The sequence below is a fragment of the Hordeum vulgare genome, chromosome 1H (genome assembly GCF_904849725.1).
Source record: "Hordeum vulgare subsp. vulgare chromosome 1H, MorexV3_pseudomolecules_assembly, whole genome shotgun sequence".
Lineage (NCBI taxonomy): Eukaryota > Viridiplantae > Streptophyta > Magnoliopsida > Poales > Poaceae > Hordeum > Hordeum vulgare.
In genome coordinates this window covers 407528433-407540826 of record NC_058518.1, presented here as the reverse complement: position 1 = coordinate 407540826, position 12394 = coordinate 407528433, and the positions used below count along the sequence as shown (strand labels likewise).

Genomic DNA, 12394 nt, shown 5'->3' with positions numbered 1-12394 from the left:
TTAAATATTTTAACTAATAAGTCACCCCTTTTGAAGAAAAAAAAACTGATAAAGCATGTCGTTTAGTATGTGATGTGTGTATGATGTAGTTGGGTCGTCAAAGTCCATAGCTGTCCAAGTATTTGAAGGAGTGCTTCTAGTTGAAATGTCAGAGCTTCTAAGGTTTATATGACCAAGCCAAAATTCTACAGTATATATGTGATTTTTTATCGTCTTTTTCTGCCCAGGGATTGAAATAAGAAAAATAAAACTCCACATCTTCTCGGAAGGAAAAGGAAAATTCTTATATACTAAAAAAAAAGAAGGAAAATTCTTGGTGTGTCCTCTTCTTTCCCTTTCTCCCACTGTCCTTCCGAATCAAAACAAAAGCCAAACGACTATTCCAAAATTTCCCAGCATCCATTTCCTCCCCCATCTCCACCGCCACCACCTCCTCCCCCCCTCCTCTCCATGGCCGACTACCACCGCCCCTACCATCGCGACCTCCGCCCCCCGCCGTCCTCGGTCCCGGACCCCACCGTCTTCCACGGCAATGGTTACTTCTCCTCCGTCTCCCCACAAGCCAACGGCTACTTCTCCTCCGCGCCGAAAGACGGCGCCTTCCCCGGCGCAGGCGACCGGCGGATCGAGATCTACACGACGGCGCCTCCGCCTCTCCCACCACCTCCGCGCCTCGCACTGCCCCCTCCTCCGGGCAGGAGGGAAGGTGGCGTGGGGAGCGGAGGCAGCGGAGGGGGAGGCGGGGGTGGTGGAAGCGCCAACATGTGGTGCTTCAGCGACCCGGAGATGAAGCGGCGGCGGCGGGTGGCGAGCTACAAGGCTTACTCAGTGGAGGGGAAAGTGAAGTCGTCGCTGAGAAGGGGCCTCCGCTGGTTCAAGGGCAAGTGCTCCGATATCTTCCACGGCTGGTAACCTCCTCTGCTCGGACGGTGACAGGGTCCCAAGAAACCCAAGCTCCTGAAAATGTCTGCATTTTGGAATCTTTTGTTTGAAGGTAATGTTCAGAATAATTCCTCTACCACTGATTGGATGCATTTGAGGTTGTGACTGTATATTGATGAGCTAATGGAGGCTTAGAGGAACTTGCGACGGGTGTGAATTTTCATGAATGTTTGTGATGTGTCGTATTCGAACCTCTGTAGATTTATCTGCAAGCGGTGGTGGTGATTAGTCATGTTACCCATATCTGTTACTACTAATAAAATACTAGGGCTGTGTGGGCAAATGTATCTTTTTATGGATAGTCGCATGGTTTTAGTGGTTATGATTATTTGTTGGGAGATTGGTTTTCAATCAGACTCAGGAATCATGGAAATTTTTGCTTTTTTTGTACTCGATCACTATGAATGCTGAACTGTCAGTGGTACTACCATTTTATCTTGTGGTTTGAATGGCTGGTGAAGTGTGTGGTACTGCCATCCATTGGAGTAGGTGTTCCGCTAGGAGGGATTGAAGTGCAATAAATTCTTTCAGGCAGGTACGGATTAGGTGCATTTATGAACTTCCATCTGAAATTAATAAACAGAAGGACATATGAGACTGAACACCCCACTGATTGGCTTAAAACTGTTGCAAATGCTGCTAATTACCTAATCACATATTCAGTGGTAGTCTGATAACTAACGTCAGCTATTTGAACATAATAATTTGGTCCAGTTCTTTTTGTTATTTCTACATGTATTTTTTTATAGAAAATATGAAGTTATCCTGTGGTTGGTGTGGCATGTTGACAACCAAACCATTTCACATTACTATTGGCTTGATTATATTGCTTGACAACCCTTTGTTTGTTTCAACCCTACGTTCGGTGTGGCATGGTTTGGTTCACCAAACTTCCTTATGTTTGTCCGTATGGTAACAACACAGTCAAGCCAATATTTGTTGATATGTAGATATGTTGATGACCTACCTTTGGTCTTTATGTTACAATTATCATATCAGCCCTTTGGTCCTTACGATAGTAACATAATTGACCCTTTGCTTGATAGATTTGCTAGACAACATCATCGTCAGCATGGTAAAATCAGTCTTATTTCTGGCAGAGGTGCTTTTGGTTGATGACTTGATGTTACACGGTGACTAAGCCTTGTATATCATGTTAAAGAAACATAGTAGACGCTAACACATTTTCAGTTTGGATTTTCCGCGAGCTCTATAATCAGGCACATTCAACACAGATGCATCGAGATGTATAGATGAATTGATTATGTTGTGTGTCAAATCTTAATATGCGTTGTTCGGGCCATGAGACAAAAGTGATTCTCATCAATCTGTATAGCGGGGCCAAACGAGTTTCCTTTGTTAAAGAAGATTGCACATGATTGATCTGTTGCTAGTTCCTCCATTGGTTCATTCTGACGGGTAGTTGCTTAATCTTGTCTATTCCCTGCTTCCCTGTTTTTTTTTGTATGATGAGTACTTCTTCTGAGTGAACAGTTGCTTTCATTTGACTTGTTTCAGAAAGTTCCATTTTCATGAAAAAAAACTGATGCTGCATTGAGGGCACCAGCCATGCAATGCAAAAATGTCCTACGAAATGATAATGGAATCTTTGACTGCTTGTGTTTCTCAGGAAGAGGTGTGGAGGCGTTTGCTCCTGACATAGCCCACATGTTTCTTTATCTTCATCTTTACTCTCAATAATGATGTCAAACGATGGGGGGAGTGGTCCGGGAACCTTCTCCTCTTTACTCTTGGGATTTCAAAACTTTGATCTTAGGTATCTCATTTTGCTGCAAACAACTCTCAGTACTTCTTGAGATGGAAGATCATCCAATAGCTGGGATGAAGCCCAGAGCGTGCTATGGATTGAAGTTGTGATACCGCTGCTGGAGTAGCCTAATTTGTTGATCTACTAGTGTTCCGTAATTTCTTCTGTGTAATAGGTTGCAGTTCCCTCGAAAAAAAAAGGGTTGAAGTTGCAACTTACTACCTCCGTTCCTAAATACGTCTTTTTAAAGATTTCACTACGGACTACATATGAAAAAAGAAGCGAATTATATACATCTGTATGTAGTCTGTAGTGGAATCCCTAAGGGCTCCTTTGATTCAAAGGAATTGAATATGATTTTTGGAGGATTTAGTCCCTTAGGAATTTTTCCTTTGATGGTCGTTTGATTCGTAGGATTGGCATCCTTAGGAATTTTTTCATAGGATCTATTTGTACAAAATTTTGGAGGAAATTTTTCATCCACTCAAACCTCTTTGTAGAATTTGTTGAGTTGTTACGTTCCTTGTGCATAACGTTTCCTTGTACTTATCCACTGTAACCACCACACCTAGTCTTGGGGATGACTGCGGCACCACCTCCTTCATATCCTTGCATGTAGGGATCGGTGGTGACCCTTGGTGTATATATATGTGTAATCTCTTGATGAGTAAAGTGTGCATTGTTCCACAATTCTTCTTGGTAATCAGAGCTACCGATCCATGTCTTCCCAACCCAACTCCCCACCCCCTGGCACCGCTGCCGACGTAACAACCCCTGCCTCTCCGGATCGCCCCCGTGCGACTCTCTCTCCCGATCTCAACTCTGCACCACCCCTCCCCAGTGACCTCTCCCTCTCCACTGCCCCGGCTGCGCCCCTCCCGGCTGCGAACCTCCTTGCTCCACCACCCTCCCGCCTCCCTTCCAGCATATCTGATGTTGTGGATTTCAAGCTGTCCCTTGATGGGACAAACTTCATCCGGTGGCGCAACTTCCTCAACCTCATCCTCGCCCGCTACCACGCTGAAAACCATGTCCAGGACGGTGCGGTCGATCGCCTCTCCAATCCGCAGTGGCGCGACGACGACAACACGATCGTGCTGTGGTTCTTTGCCACGTGGACGGGGCTCTCCTCGATGTCGTCGCCCCGGCCGACTCCACCGCCTACACCATCTGGAAGCGCCTCCACGAGTACTTCCTCGCGAACGAGGCGGAACTCGCGATGCATCTCGGACAGGAGTTATGGGCGTGCGTTCGCGGCGATCTATCCGTCAACGACTACTGTCGTCGTCTGCAGAACATCGCCACCGCCCTCGCCGACGTTCGCGAGCCCGTCTCTGATCGTACCTTGACGCTGCAGATGCTCGATGGCATCAGGAAAAAGTTCGAGCTCCAGACCGCCATCATCCAGTCCATCGTGCCTCTTCCCTCCTTCGCCCAGGCCAGCTCGCGCCTTGCCCTTGCGGAGCTCACCCTCGACAAGCGCGCTCGCTGAGGGCGCGCACGTGCTGGCCATCCATGATGAGCGCGGCGGTGGGTGCGGCGGCGGCGGGGATCGTGGCGATGGTGGTCGCGGCCGTGGCAACCCTCCTGGCGGTGGGCGCGGCGGCGGAAACCACGGCGGCGCTCCCTACGCCGGCCGCGGCGGTGGCCATGGTGCTGGTGGCGGACGCGGGCGTGGCCGTGGCCGCGGTCGCGGTGACGCACCTCCCGGTGGCGGGCGCGGCTCCCATCAGCAGCCCTGGCTGGGGTACTTTGCCCCTGTCGGGATGCCGTTCCCGCCGCCCCGTGCGCCGTGGATCCCGCCCAACTCGTCCGGCATCCTTGGTCCTCGTCCCGGCGCCCCGACGCATGCCTAACCGGTGGTCCAGTCGACCGCGCCGCCCGTTCCCTACTCCGGCTCCCCTCCTACTTGGGACGCGACGGCCATGTACCACGCAGCACCGAGCTATGGGACTGCCTTCTCCCCTCATGCCGAGTGGATCATGGACACATGGGCTTCTTCCCACGTGACCGGGGACCCAGGTATTCTGATCAAGTCTCATCCTCTATTAGCGTATCATTCTCGCCACATTATTGTCGGTAATGGGGCTTGTCTCCCGGTCGTCGCTGTCGGTAACGCCCGTCTTTCCTCTCGACCCTTCTACCTCACTCACATTCTCCTCTCCCCCAACATTGTCCAAAACCTCATTTCCGTGCGCCAATTCACTCGTGACAATTTATGCTCTGTGGATTTTGACCCTTTTGGTTTTTCCGTGAAGGATCTTCGCACTAAGGTGGTTCTTCTGAGGTGCAATAGCTCCGGTGACCTCTACCGCGTCTCCAACGTCTCCGGCACTCCTGATAGCGCTACGCCGGTGGCCCTCGCCACTACTTCGTCGGATGTTTGGCATAAGAGGCTCGGGCACCCGAGCTCCTCCACCCTAGTTTATTTTCCCTTTGATGTTCCCTCCCAATGTAATAAAACCCCCTCACCCCTTTGTATTGCCTGCCAGTTAGGCAAGCACACACGCCTTCCCTTCCCCACGTCTACTTCCTACACCACCGCACCGTTTCAACTCTTACATTGTGACTTGTGGACCTCTCCCATTGTTAGTTTTTCCGGCTATAAATACTATCTTGTTATTTTGGATGATTACACGCATTACTCTTGGACTTTCCCTCTTCGTGCCAAATCCGATACTTGTGCCACTTTGCAGCGCTTCTTCGCTTACGTTCTCACTCAGTATCACGTCACTATTCGTTGTTTGCAGTGCGACAATGGCGGCGAGTTCCTCACCACGGTGCTCCATGACTTCTTCTCCTCCCATGGCATCATGTTTCGTCTTACCTGCCCCCATACCTCCCCACAAAATGGCAAAGCGGAACGCCATATCCGCACCACTAATGATGTCGTCCGGGCTCTCCTCTTCCAAGCGCACCTCCTCCGCCATTTTGGGTCGAAGCCCTCCATACCGCCACCACCCTCCTCAACATCCGCCCATCCCGTGCCATCCACCACTTCACCCCCCACTTCCTTCTCTATGGCGAACATCCCACTTACGACCACTTGGGCACTTTTGGCTGCCTTTGTTTTCCAAACCTCTCCGCCACTGCGCCACACAAACTATCTCCACGCTCCGCCCGCTGCGTCTTCCTTGGCTACCCCCGCGAACAAAAGGGCTATCGCTGCTTCGACCTCTCGTCTCGCAAAGTTATCACCTCTCGCCATGTCGTATTCGACGAACACACTTTTCCTTACGTCTCCTCGTCCCCTGCCACAGAAAATCCAGCGCATATCCCACCTGTTCCCCCCGCTCCAACCGGATCTCTGGAACCTGCCCAACCCGCGTCGCTCCCGCCCATCGCGCCTCGCCCGCCGCGCCCTCTGGGCCCCGCTGCCCATGCACCCCATGCACCTTTCCCGCCCGCACGTCCGCTGCCTCCCCATGCATCGCCTGCCCTGCCTCCCCCCATGCGTGCACTGGGCCCCGCCTCGCCTGCCGGCCCCCCTGCTACGCCTCGTGACACGCGCATGTTGGATTCCCCCGCGCACTCACCACGTCCTCCCTCCACGGCCGCGCCAGCGTCGAGCCCCACCACCCATGCACGCCATGCAGTTTCCCGCGCTGCTCGCTCGCCCGACTTGGCCTCGTCCACCACCCCACCATGGCCTATGTCTTCCCCGGCGCCTACCATCCTACCAGTTCCCCCGCACAGCTCGCCTGCTGCTATCCCGCCTGCCCCACTCCCGCCTGCTGCTGTGCCCATCTCTCCCCGCCACCATCCTCATCCCATGATCACTCGGGGCAAACGTGGATTTACCATGCCTAAGCACCACTTCGACCTGTCCGTTACCACCACCCCTTCGCCCCTTCCCTCTTCCTACCGTGCCGCCCTCCGTGATCCCCATTGGCACGACGCAATGTTGGATGAGTATAATGCGCTAATACAGAATGACACTTGGTCTTTGGTGCCTTGTCCTGCAGGTGTTAACGTGGTGACCGACAAATGGATCTTCCGTCATAAACTCCGTCCCGATGGCTCGTTGGCTCGCTACAAGGCACGCTGGGTGGTTCGGGGTTTCACACAGCAGGCTGGCATTGACTATGGGGCGACCTTCAGCCCCGTGGTCAAGCCCGCTATAATCCGCGTCGTGCTCAGCCTTGCCACCGTCAACAAATGGCCACTCCGGCAAATGGATGTCAAGAATGCCTTCCTCCACGGCGATCTCGCTGAGACGGTCTACTGCCAACAACCCTCCGGCTTCGTCGACACCACTCATCCCACGCACGTTTTCCGCCTCAACAAGTCCCTCTATGGCCTCAAGTAGGCTCCCCGGACTTGGTTTGTTCGCTTCACTCGGTTTCTCCACACGCTGGCTTTGTCTCGTCCAAGTGTGACACCTCGCTTTTCATCCTTAGCCGAGATTCCTCCATGGCATATCTCCTTTTGTATGTCGACGACATCATCTTGACCGCCAACAACACCGCCCTCCTCGACTCGCTTGTATCCTCGCTTGCTCGCGAGTTCTCCATGAGCGATCTCGGCGACATTCACCACTTCCTCGGCATCAACGTGCATCGCAACACTGCCGGGTTGTTCTTATCACAGGAACAGTACGCCCTCGAGGTTTTGGATCGTGCCAACATGCTCAATTGCCATCCCGTCTCCACCCCGATTGACACCCGCTCTAAGCTCTCGAGTGCGGTTGGCACCCCCTTCTCCGATCCCACCAAATATCGTAGTATCGCCGGCGCACTCCAATACCTCACTCTCACGCGGCCGGACCTCACGTATGCCGTTCAGCAGATCTGTTTGTTCATGCACGCTCCACTTGATTCCCATTATCAGCTGATCAAACGGGTTTTGCGCTATCTTCGCGGCACTACTCACTACGTTCTCCAGCTCTTTCGCTCCTCGTCCCACGACCTCATCTCTTACAGTGATGCTGACTGGGCCGGGTGCCCCGACACTCGCAAATCCACGTCTGGGTTCTGTGTCTTCCTCGGCTCCAATCTCATTTCCTGGTCGTCCAAGTGCCAGCCGACGATTTCCCGTTCTAGTGCCGAGGCCGAATACCGGGCTGTGGCCAACTGTGTCGCCGAGTCTTGCTGGCTCCGCCAGCTTCTTGCCGAGCTTCATCGCCCCCCACGTCGAGCTACCATCGTCTACTGCGACAACGTCAGTGCCGTATACCTCTCCTCCAACCCAGTACAGCATCAACGGACGAAGCATATTGAGATTGATCTTCACTTCGTCCGTGATCGCGTTGCTCTTGGCGAGGCCAAGGTCTTGCACGTTCCGACTACTTCGCAGTTTGCCGACATCTTCACCAAGGGACTACCTTCATCGGTGTTTTGTGACTTCCGAACCAGTCTCAATGTCCTTTCCAGCGACGTTCGGACCGCGGGGGGGGGGGGGGGGGGGGTTGAGTTGTTACGTTCCTTGTGCATAACGTTTCCTTGTACTTATCCACTGTAACCACCACACCTAGTCTTGGGATGACTGCGGCACCACCTCCTCCATATCCCTGCATGTAGGGATCGGTGGTGACCCTTGGTGTATATATATGTGTAATCTCTTGACGAGTAAAGTGTGCATTGTTCCACAATTCTTCTGAATTCTTTTATTTTTCATGCGTATCAAACATTCTTTTAAATCCTATAGGGTACTATAGGACATGGTATCTTATTCCTGTATTTTTTCTATTCCTTCATTTTAAGAATCCCGCGAATCAAAGAGGCCCTTATATTTAGGAACGAGGGAGTTTTACATTTGTGCATTTCAAAGGAGCATTAAATTTGCGCATTTCAAAGGAGCAAAAGGTCATGCATGTAGGATATGTGGACTTAAAATATCTAATGTTGAAATCAGGATTCTCATTTCATCGTTTTGCTTCGTCTTCTTCTCATAAGTTTCATATTTATGTGTGTGTGTGTGCGCGTGTGGTGGGGGGGGGGGGGGAGGGGGTAATATGTTATACAAAATACATAAATTTGTGTGCACATAGAATCTTTTTTTAAGAAAAAACCCCGATCCATTCATCATATATCATGGCAGTACAAAAAACACTAGAAGTAATGGAAGTTACGTGCATGTGACGAGCACAAGCACTGAAACGAGTCAAAGGCGCGTCGTTATCATTACCCTCTCTCGTAGAAGCCGGACCGATCTTGCTATAGTAATTAGTCAGAAAGTCATCATGCTAAGGTTCCAAAAAACCAACTCATCAAACAATAACCACAACCGTTGTTGATCTAGAGAAATGTGGATCGAAAGGATTCGATTTGTGGACACGTACATCAGCCGGAGACACACTCCACACACCCTCTAACGATGTTAGAGAACTTGCAAAGAAAGTACTCGCACGTTATACAGACCTCACACGTTATACAGAGCCAAATGCTTTAGTGCTTGGGCTACATGGAGCCTTGTCTTTTGAAAATTCGTTAAGCCTTGTTTGACACGAAGGAATTGGTAAGGTTTTGGGAGGAGGGGATTTGGGAGGAATTGGTGAATCCCTCCCTCTCACCCAATCCTCTCATTCACCAATTCCTCCCAATCCTCTCAAATCCCTCCAAATCCCCTGACCCCTCACATATCCTTACTATTTGATACACAGGGATTGATGCACAGGGTTTGCAAATTAACTATACGAAAGTTAAAAATGTAATTTTTACAACTTTAAAAAGTTCATGAATGTATAGGCAGGACAACCTGCACATGTAAATGTCTGAAAAAGAAACTCCATGCTCGCTAAATCATGCAACGCTGGAGCCGATCTGATGCACCGATTTCACGCTACAATGGTATTCTAGCTCCATCCACCTCCCGGTGTAATTTCAAAATGACAAATACCAATAAATAGAATCAAAGCCCCAGTAACATATACATCCAATATTGAATACCATCTGCCAATCCTATTCTGTCGGACCATGCACAAATAGCTGTACCCTATCTTGCGCTGACAGGAAGCTAATTCCTCTGTGATCAGGCACTGCAAGTAGACGGTACTGCAAGTAGTTTCAGAAACTTCAGTTGCAGTGGTTGTCAAACAAATATATCAGTCCACTAACCTTAAAAGTATGCTAATTCTTACAGTAGCATCACAGGGGAGCAACCGAACTACCGAAGCATGACATTAGATGGAACAAACTGATTTTTTTGGTTTGGACCTCCAGCTTAAATTCCAAGAAAATATCCCACGTATGAAGCAAAGAGAACATTCGTTGATTTTTCACGCTTACAAACAACAAAAGTGTGATGATCCAGCCATGCACAGAACAAGCATATAATCATCTGCTCCTGCCAACAAGTACACATTAAACATTGAAATTAGTCAATCCAGAGCAGATTATGGCAATCAAACTTATTAGTTCAAAAAGGAATTCAAGATACAATATATTAAAAGTTCCAGAACCACAAAATATTATCTAGGGCAAAACATCATCCACTACATCCATGCATGGAGGAGGAGCACTCCATGGCTGAGCTCCTAGACTAGACGCGCGGATGGGGACGTGAGGGGGCGACGGGGAGGACGGTGCAGAGGTATCTACCGGGTTAAATCGAGCTATCCAGCTAGTGGCCACGCGTCAAGAGGCTACGACCGGTGGCGGTACGTCGACGAGGCTACGAGCGGCGGCGCGAGGAGGCTGCGTACGGCGGCGTGAGGAGGCTGCGTACGACGGCGTGAGGAGGAGGTTGTGGCCGTGTCAGGAACAGACTACTGAAGAACAGCCGGTCATGCGTCAGCAAGCGAAATCACAAGCAAATCGTAGGTCGAAGGGTGGATATATTGCTTGGGTTTCGGGAAAAATGGGTTCAGCACGCCACCAGTGGCTAGGGTTCGAAGATAGTCATCTATTACATGCCTCTTAGAGCTGGGAATCGGGGCTTAAATAAGCTATCCGAGCTAAAAGCGAGTAAAGTGAAGAAACTGGCGTAGTGGAGTTGTCGGAAAGGCAATAGCGACGCAGGCAGCTCGCTCTGCCGTTGGATTCCAGATCGACGGCTCGCCAGTCTCCTAACCCGAAGCGGTATCTTTGTCTCTCCACCCTTGGATCACTCATCGGCCATCAACGGTGCATCCGGCACAGGGAAACAGGGGAGCTCGACCCTGACAATTCCCCCCTGTTGAGCTGCAGCTTGTCCTCAAGCTGCAAAAGAAGGGAAAACCTTTTGAATAAATGCCGAATCCTCCCAGGTTGCTTGTTCCGCTCGCATGTTCACCCACTTGATTAGCCACCTCACCACAGGAATGCTTATATCACCCTGCACCCTAGGAACCAATTTCCTTTCCAACACAGCTTCTGGCTCCATCTTAATCATTCCATCTGGACCTACTAAAGGCAGATCTTTGGAGGGAACCACATCAGGCCCAATGTGTTTCTTCAACTAGCTCACATGAAAGGTAGGATGCAATTTGCATCCCTCAGGTAACAACAGCTTGTAAGCATGAGCACCAATCCTCTGCAGAATTCTGAAGGACCCATAAAACTTAGAATGGAGTTTGAGATGCCTGTGCAGGCTCAATGATGTGTGTCTGTAGGGCTGTAGCTTTAAGTACACCATGTCTCCTACATCAAACTCCCTTTCTCTTCTCTTTTTGTCAGCAAACCACTTCATTCTAGCTTGTGCTTTTAGCAAGTTTTGCTTGATCACTTCCAAGGCCAGCTCTCTGTTCTGCACCAAGTCATTGGAATCCACAGAAATGGAATCAGGTAGGGCTGATTCAGCTACCAGAGGAGGAGGAAACCCATACAAAGCTTGGAAGGGGGTCATCTATAATGCAGTGTGGAAACTGGTGTTATACCACCATTCAACCAATGCCAACCAACCATACCATTTCTTGGGTTGCTGAAAGCGCATACACCTTAAATAATTCTCTAAGCACTGATTGACCCTCTCAGTTTGGCCATCAGACTGGGGATGGTAGCTAGTGCTCATATGTAACTTGATCTTCAAGGTCTTAAAGAGTTGCTGCCACAGATTACTAGTAAAGATCCTGTCTCTATCAGTCACAATCACCACTGGCATTCCATGGAGTTTGAACACATTTTCAGAAAAAGCCCTGGCCACAGATTCCACTGTAATGGGGTGTTTCATCCCAATGAAGTGAGAATACTTAGTGAACCTGTCCACAACCACCAGGATGAGATCTTTGTTCTCTGACAGAGGTAATCCTTCTACAAAATCCATGCTCACATGAGCCCAAGCAAAGTCTGGAACAGGAAGGGGTTCTAACAGACCAGGATAAGGACAATGCTGAGCTTTGTTAATTTGGCACACTGGGCAAGCTTTGACAAATGCAAGTACATCCTGCTTCAACCCTGGCCAATGAAACACCAGCTTAATTCTCCAGTATGTAGCTCTTTCTCCAGAATGACCACCTAGTTCAGAGCTATGAAATGTTTGTAACAGCTCTTGCCTCAGCACAGTTGCTTTACCCACCACTACTTTGTTTTTGAACCTGAGAATTCCATTATGAAAAGAAGAACTTGCTGAATCCCTAGTCACAGTGCACTGGGTAATTAGTTCCTTTATCTTGTCATCTTGACTATAACTCTTGATCACTTCTATCACCCATGCAGGAGTAGTACTACTTGCCACAAGCATAGATACCAAGTGTTTCACTCTGGACAGTGCATCAACTGCTTTGTTTTCTTTTCCTTTCTTGTATTCTATAGTGAAGTTGTAGCCCAG

The 12394-nt window shown here is 49.8% G+C and overlaps 1 protein-coding gene across 1 annotated transcript; it reads left to right on the top strand.

Moving 5' to 3' along the window:
• The first annotated feature begins 371 nt into the window (after positions 1 to 371).
• On the top strand, positions 372 to 1332 carry LOC123440839 (formin-like protein 18). The gene has a single exon (XM_045117388.1). It carries the CDS (start codon positions 451 to 453, stop codon positions 910 to 912), a length of 462 nt encoding a protein of 153 aa, XP_044973323.1. The 5' UTR covers positions 372 to 450; the 3' UTR covers positions 913 to 1332.
• The last annotated feature ends 11062 nt before the right edge of the window (positions 1333 to 12394 follow it).